The sequence below is a fragment of the Microcebus murinus genome, chromosome 16 (genome assembly GCF_040939455.1).
Source record: "Microcebus murinus isolate Inina chromosome 16, M.murinus_Inina_mat1.0, whole genome shotgun sequence".
Taxonomy (NCBI): Eukaryota; Metazoa; Chordata; class Mammalia; order Primates; family Cheirogaleidae; genus Microcebus; species Microcebus murinus.
Window position 1 is genome coordinate 14,261,210 of NC_134119.1, and position 8,017 is coordinate 14,269,226.

An 8,017-nucleotide genomic window follows, 5' to 3' on the forward strand; every position below is an offset into this window, starting at 1 on the left:
CGTGAGCCACCGCACCCAGCCCAAAATCAAAATCTTTCTGCTAGTAGCTCCTACCCTTTTCGAGTGGTACAGGAGAGGGGCGAGGGACATAGTTTTGAATGAACAGAAGGTATTTCTGCTCCCTGCCCTCTCTATGAGCGGAAGGGCTGGGCCTCTCAGTTTTTGAGGTTCCAGTGTGTCCTATGTCCTGTTATAGGCATTTTACATATTGTCACATCTTACCCTCACAACATCCTGGGGAAGAGACAGGTACTGGGCGATAATGGTCCATTTTCAAGATGAAGAAACTGAGTCAAACTGACTTCCTCAAGATCCATATCCCAGAAATAGGGGAGCTGGGATTGAAGCCCAAATCTGTGTAATTTCCAAGCTGTAATTACTTCATTTGGCTCACAGGCAGGGTGTTGGGGCAAAAAAGACACCATTCATTCCTTCACCACTCACTCATTCACCAATCACTGGCTGAATTTGACTTGTCCTTTGGTATACACCTTGCAAGTGTGGATGCAAAACTGGTCTTTATATAACTATGGATTGGGCCAGGTGCGGTGGCTCACACCTGTAATCCTAGCACTCTGGGAGGCTGAGGCAGGCGGATCATTTGAGCTCGGGAGTTTGAGACCAGCCTGAGCAAGAGCGAGACCCCGTCTCTAGCAAAAATAGAAAAAATTAGCCCAGCATGGTGACACATACCTGTAGTCCCAGCTACGCAGGAGGATAGCTTGAGCCCAGGAGTTTGAGGTTGTTGTGAGCTAGGCTGACAATACAGCACTGTAGCTAGGGCAACAGAGTGAGAGTGTCTCAAAAAAACCCCCAAAAAACCAAAAAGCATGTATTGTCAGAGCAGGAGGGTCCCTCAGAAATCTGATTATCACTTCCATTTTACAGATAGGTAGCCTGAGGCTTAGAGAGGAGAAGGGGCTTATGCTGGATGACACAAACAGCGGCAGAACTAGGAGATCTCTTGATGTCCTGTATTCTCCATCCTTCTTAAACACTGTATGGATATTTCCCTATGGCCTACTGGAAAGATGGTCATCTGTCTCCTGCTTGTGTATACCCAGTGACAGGGAGCTCATTACCACCTGAGGCCACCTGTTCCCATTATTGTTCAACTGTGACTACTAGGAAGTTCCTTCTTATATTGAACTAAATGCCATTCGGTTCAGTTATTCTTACATAGAATACAATATTTATTGAATACCTGCTTAGTGCCAAGTGCTGGGTGCTGGGAATGGTAAAGAGGAAAAGGTTTCTGGTCGGTGGAACTCAGAACAGGTTGTGATCATAAGTAAGGCAAGCTCAGTGCTATGACTGGAGACCACTCTGCACACGCCTGGCCTGGGAGGAGGGGCGGAGGGATCCTGGAAGAAGTGATGTTAAAGCTGAGAAAGATGATAGGGAAGTAGGAAGGTGAAGAAAGGGAAGATGGGAGTTTCTGGCATAAAAAGAGCATGTGCAAAAGCCTGGATATTTACAAAGGGTGGTGTTTGGGGCAGTATTTACGTCTGACCAGAGCAGGGCAGCATACAAGGTGGGGAGGGGAGTGAGATTAAAGGGGCTGCTGGGACCTTGCTTGGCCACACTAAGGCGTTTGGACCTTGTCTATTTTCCTAAATAAACAAAATTATGCTGCTGAGTAGAAGCTTAAAAAAAGAAAGGAAAAAAAAATAAACAAAACAAATTAATGAACAAGGGATGGCTGAGGGTTCCACATCCCCTGTTCCAAAGGGACCAAGTGGTTTTAGTGTTTGTGCCCAAATTGGAAACCTCTGGCTATCGCCCCTTGGCCCTCCACCTGGCTGGGTAGGCCCTGCCGAGCTTTCCTTAGCCTGGCCTGGCCCTGCCGAGCTTTCCTTGGGAATGTCTATATATAGGGGAAGGGGGCAGCCCAGTTGCCACTGTCCATCTGCCTTCCTTGGTGTCCAGCCCCCCTTTCCTGGCCCCAGATCCTGTTCTCAGTTGTCTCGGTGCTCTGTCACTTAGTCACTGTCCATGAGCCTTGCCTACTCCCCAGAGCCCAGCCTGAACCTTCTGGATTCTCAGGGTGGGCTCTGGGTTCCCTTGCTTTGGACTTGGTCTGCCCCACCTTTACCCTCCAGATGACCAGCTGAGCCCCTCCAGATTTCCTCACTGAGCTCTGTCTCGGCAGGGGCCTGTTGCCCCTAAACCACTTAAAGAAACTTCCCTGCCCAGTCCCCATCCCCCGAAAAATGAATCCCAAACACCCTTTCCCTGGAGAAGGTAACTTTGGGAAATGCTTTCATTGACTATCTCTCCTTCAAATGCACACCCGTCCCCCATCCATACGCTTCTCCTTCTGGACAGGTCCCCCAGGGACTCTGTCCCCACTTTCCCCCATCGAGATTCATAGGAAGAATCGCCAACACGACTTTAGGCCTTTGTGATTTACAAAGCTATCCAGTCCAATGGCAGTAATAATCTGCCATTATGAGTTGCTATCTCATAGCATGAGTATTAGGTGAGAACATGTGGTTAAAATGTTTAGCAGTATGTGGCATATCATAGAGGTTCAATAAGCGGTGGTCTAGCTATCACTTCCTGCCACTTCTGTCCTTTGCCACTTATCATGGTTCAAAGACAGGACATTCTATGTACCAAGCACCAATGCCATGTACCTGGCACAAGCCAGGTGACTTATACTGGGCTCCTATTTCTATGGTCTGTCTGTGAAGGAGACCCCACAGAGAGGTCCATCTCGCACGTGAGGAAGCTAGGCTCTGAGCAGCATTGCCACCTGCCCAAAGCCACATAGCGTGCTGAGGCAGGCCCCGGATCCTGGGTTTCAGACTTTAGGGCTGTGCTCTTCCCATTCCACCATGCTGCTATTCTGATCGTCCTTACCCATCTTGGAGCCAGAGTGCTTCCTGGGGGGGGGGGTGGCGCTCTAAGGGAGTGGAGCAGGGAAGGCCCTCCTCACAAAAATCTAGGACGTCAGGTCCTGCCACCTGCTCAGAGGCTTAAATTTCTCTGCAAGGGCCCTTGGCTAAATTAGGTAATGGGCTAGGACTCTGGGAGGGGTGGGGCTCGCTGACCCCAGGATCTGATTGGGCAGGGTATCCAGTGCTGGGGAGCAGGGAGGTGGGAGGAGAGGGTGCCCCTATAAATCCTGGGGGGCTGGGGTGGGCCAGGGCATCTTTGGGTGCTGGAGTGCAGAGGAGGTGACCCATAGCAGAGGAGTCCCCGTGACCAGCAACCATGGTAAGGACAAGGAAGAACTTGGCTCCTTCACTCGCTGTAGCATTCTGGGCTTCTTTCAAGCCAGACTTGGGTGCTCTGTAGGGCAGTAGCTTGGGTGTTTGAAGTTGGAATATGAAGGTTCCTGGAATCCAGGTGTCTTGGAGGAGGCCTAGGAAGAAGGCCTTCGAATTCTTTTGCAAAGGGAGGGCTGGGTGTTCCAGGGATCGAACCTCAAGGCTTGCAGATTCCCTGCCCACCTTCGGAGACTTCCAGGAACCTCATTCATAGAGCTGTGAGGGGCTCTTAGCTGGTCTCCTTCGTAGTAGAAATGGGGCCCCTGAGGCCTGGGGTTAGTCACCCCACTGCAGGCCAGTGGCAGGGGTGGGCTAGAAGCCCAGCCAAACCTTCCTGCTGTCACTGAGAGAGGAAAGGCTCCTTCAGAAGGTGGGAGGCCCACCGGCCCTGGAGCCAGCCCGCATGCAGGGCTGCAAGAGCCTGAGGGTGACAGGGAATGGGCAGAAGAGGACACACCAGAGTTAGAGACCCCAGCCTCCCAGAGAGGGTTCTGATGTGCCGCTGTCATTTTCCTTTGAGATTCCCCCTCCTTACTTTACTTCAAGGAGTAACTAGACCCCAGAGGCAGCTGCTGTTGTCCATGCCTGACTAAAAATAGCCAGCAGAAAGGGGAGGGGCGGAGGAAGGGGGAGAAGGAGAAGGGCTGGCGGCCAGGGGCTGAAGAACTCCTTGGAAGCCTCACCCCTTCCTCACCACAGCCTCCGTTCAAAGCCCCAGATGGCCAGGCTGGGATGTGACCTGGAAACCGTCCCCGAAATCTTATTTTCACACCAAGGCCTCTATCACATTCTACCTGGCGTGAGGTCTTTACTCCAATGACTGAATCATAAGAAAAAAGCTTAAAATCTCCATCTATGCAAATTCTCTGTGTCAAGGGATGATAAGTCCGTCTCTTCTTGGTGGTCCCAGTGCCTGGTCCATGGCCCCACACTTAGCAGGTGCTCAGTAACTTTGTGTTGCATTATTATTTACTTGAAAACAACCATTTACGGGGCAACTATTAAAGTATCAGGCACCACCAGGAGCAAGGGAAGACCGGAAAGTCGTGCTGGAATGGCCCTTTCACACCCCGACCCCATCTTGTCCCTGCAAAGCTGCCGAGAAGAGATGCGAGCACGCTAAGTGACCTGCCCCGTGTCACTGGGGGGTTCCTGACTTGCCCCCTAATTGACAAGTGGAAAGACGGGGGCATCATCTGCTCCGGGGCTGCCCCTTTAGCTCTGACTCTGTGTGTCTCCTGCAGCCGACACAGACGGACCAGCAGGTCGAGGCCCGGTCCTACCTCAGCGAGGAGATGATCGCCGGTGCGTGAGGGCGGCCGGCGGGAGTTGGGGTGTGGGCAGGGAGGGGGGGTAGGTGTGAGGCTGGCTGGTCAGTGGCTCTCACCTCAGCCCTCTGCTCTTCCCCCGCCCCTCGCAGAGTTCAAGGCCGCCTTCGACATGTTTGACGCTGACGGTGGTGGCGACATCAGCGTCAAGGAGTTGGGCACCGTGATGAGGATGCTGGGCCAGACGCCCACCAAGGAGGAGCTGGACGCCATCATCGAGGAGGTGGATGAGGACGGTGAGCGGGGCCCTCCGAGGCAGGGAGGGGTGGGGCGAGGCGCGGTCTGGGCTTGGGCTCAGTCCCCCGCCTGCGCCCCCAGGCAGCGGCACCATCGACTTCGAGGAGTTCTTGGTCATGATGGTGCGCCAGATGAAAGAGGACGCGAAGGGGAAGAGCGAGGAGGAGCTGGCCGAGTGTTTCCGCATCTTCGACAAGTGCGTTGGGGCTGCGGGCCGAGGAGGGCTGCGCGGTGCGGGGCAGGCGGGCGGGGCCGGGGGCCTGGGCCGGGCGCGGGAGGGTCGGGGGCGCGGCCGGGCAGCCCGCCGGGACCCTGAGCCCTCCCTGTCCCGAAGGAACGCAGACGGCTACATCGACGCCGAGGAGCTGGCTGAGATTTTCAGGGCCTCTGGGGAGCACGTGACGGAAGAGGAGATCGAGTCTCTGATGAAAGACGGGGACAAGAACAACGACGGCCGCATCGACTTCGACGGTGAGGCCGCGGGGGCTGGGGCGAGGGGGCTGCCTCCCCGCGGGCGCGCCGGGCGCGGCAGGCTCCGCGGCGTCCTTGGCCTTGGGGGCGGGGCTGGCGTGACCTGACCGAGTTCCTCCGCCGCCCCCTACGGGCGGGTAGGGGGCTCGGGGCGGCGGGTGCAACTTCTCGGTTAATGAGCGGGCACCCCCTGGCTAGGCCGGAGCCCTGGCCGGGCCTCCGCGTCCCGAGTGGGCCGCTGACTCGCCGGCCCTGCGCTTCCCCGCAGAGTTCCTGAAGATGATGGAGGGTGTGCAGTAAGGAGCGCGCCGTGGCCTCCGCCCAGATCGCGCGCCCCTCGAGCGCCGGCGGCTCCGCCCCGGGGTCGGTTCCCGCCTCACCAGGGAGGCGCGGTCCCTTCTGGGTCTGTGTCTGGAAGGAATAAAAGTAAACCTTGCAAAGCTCTTGGCCTGAGTGAGGGGAGGACCGGGGGCAGCGGGTCTCGGGGCCGCCTGGCTGGGCCGCGGTCCAGGGCGACCCCCTGGCGGGCGCCACTCGGGGCTCCCTCGGGGTGGGGGTTCCGGGGAGAGGCGCCCGAGCAGCGGGATGCGGAAGGCGGCGGGCCGCGGGAGCCCGAGGCGGCGGCCCCCGAGTGCAGGTTCACGGCCCACGACCGGCAGCTGGCGGGCAGCTCCGCGGACACGTGGCGGTGGCGAGGGCTGCCGGGGCTTCGAGCTGAATCACTGTGACCCTGCGACCCCTGGAGGGGACCCTGGACGGCAGGAAGCTAGACTCCCAGGGCAGAAGGGTGAAGCTCCCTCACTTCCCCACCATCCTTCTTTTCTGGAAACTTTGGGTCTTGGGGGCCGTAGTCGCCACCTTCTGCAGGCTACTGGGCTAGGGAGAGGGGGAGTGGGTGTCCGTCCACGCCAGGCAGCATGTCTCTGCTGACCTTCCACTTTGTTCTTCCCAGCGCGCACTAGGCGCTCCGTACTGGCCATGGTAGGGAGGGTGGAGGCACAGCCACGAAGGAGGTTTTGACCACATTGTCGCCCGGATCCCTGCCTCCGCCTGGTGTCCCTGCCTTCAGCCCTCTCTGGTGTGCTCGCCAGAGGGCCCTCATCATGATCTAGTTGAGAGAAAATCTGTCCTGGCTAATCTTCCTTCAAAAGTCCTTCAATGAGGCTCCCCCTTGCTTCTGGAATCAAATCCAAATTCCTTCCACTCCCTTCCTTCCCATATCCCTGGCGGGGCTCCAGCCACACTGGGCGATTTATTCATGATGTGGACGTGGAGCACATTTTCAAGCCCTTGGGCCTTTGCCCTCCCTGGAATGCCTTCCTATAAGCCTGGCAAATTCTTCAACCTACGAGATCCATCTCAGACACCATCTCTTCCTTCATCCCTGCCCTCACTGGCTGCAGCTCTATCTCCTATAGTCCTTTGTATACAACAGGTGTCAAAGTTTTGTGGTAGTTTAGCTTTAGAGTCTCAATGTCATCCCTCTCCAGTTCCCAGCTATTTGTCTCTGCTTGGCCTACTTGCGTCTTGCTGTCTCCACCAGTAGCCTAGACTGACTCTCTCTTTTAGCAACCCCATTAGTAAAGTAATTTTACTCTGTTATTAATTCCAGAGAAAACTGGTTCTAGAGTTTAGAGTTGGGTCCCTACAACTGACACAAGGTAGGACATAGGACCATCTAGGGGACCAAGCACCACCAAGGACGTGGGGAGGCTTCCCAAGGCAGAGAATACGTCCACCACAGTTAGCATTTACTAAGAACCACTTTTGGCCGGGCGAGGTGGCTCATGCCTATAATCCTAGCACTCTAGGAGGCCGACGCAGGTGGATCATTTGAGCTCAGGAGTTTGAGACCAGCTTGAGCAAGAATGAGACACTGTCTCTACTAAAACTAATTGGCCAATGAAAAATATATAGAAAAAATTAGCTGGGCATGGTGGCACATGCCTGGAGTCCCAACTACTCTGAAGGCCGAGGCAGGATTGCTTGAGCCCAGGAGTTTGAGGTTGCTGTGAGCTAGGCTGACGCCACGGCACTCTAGCCTGGGCAACAGTAAGACTCTGTCTCAAAAAATAAAATAAAAAATACAAAAGAACCACTTTTGTATCAGAATCTGAACCCTGCCTTTCTCAGGCATCTTCTAACCTGATTTACAAATTTGAGAGTAGCAGAACCTGGAGAGCTTGTTGGGGCCAAGAATTTGCCTAACAAGTTCTAGGTGATGCTGCTACTGCTGGAACGATCACACTTTGAGAACACTGCTCTAAATCTGTGTTTCTTAACCAGAGTATGGCAATGACATCACCTGGAAACTCATTAGAAAGCGAACCAGTCCCCACCAGACCTACTGAATTAAAATTTGCATTTTATAACACAATTCCATGTGGATTTGTATGCACATTAGATTGAGAAGCACTGCTCCAAGCCCCAAGAGAAGAGAGCTAAGAGCAGTTTTAGGCATGAGGGCACCCAACTTTCAGTTTCAGACCTGACAACTCCCAACTCTTTTTATAGGTGGCTGCTTGGCTGGGGCACAGGGCAGAGGAGAGGGGCCTATGTTAGCAGGAATGAGGAAGGGGTGGTTTAGAACCCTCCTGCTGTCTCCTCCCCTTCCCCTCAGCCCTGCACAACCAGCTGCTGGCAGAGCAGAAGGGTTTGGGTGCAGAGGTTGGAGGGCAACTGGGTGCTGTTTATCTACCTTGGAGA

The 8,017-nt window shown here is 55.0% G+C and overlaps 1 protein-coding gene across 1 annotated transcript; it reads left to right on the top strand.

Annotated features, from left to right (window-relative positions):
* Window positions 1-3,145: 3,145 nt before the first annotated feature.
* On the top strand, window positions 3,146-5,751 carry TNNC2 (troponin C2, fast skeletal type). The gene is made up of 6 exons (XM_012742919.3): window positions 3,146-3,222; window positions 4,520-4,580; window positions 4,696-4,839; window positions 4,922-5,036; window positions 5,175-5,311; window positions 5,580-5,751. The coding sequence occupies exons 1-6, from the start codon at window positions 3,220-3,222 to the stop codon at window positions 5,609-5,611; spliced, it is 492 nt and encodes a 163-aa protein (XP_012598373.1). The 5' UTR covers window positions 3,146-3,219; the 3' UTR covers window positions 5,612-5,751.
* The last annotated feature ends 2,266 nt before the right edge of the window (window positions 5,752-8,017 follow it).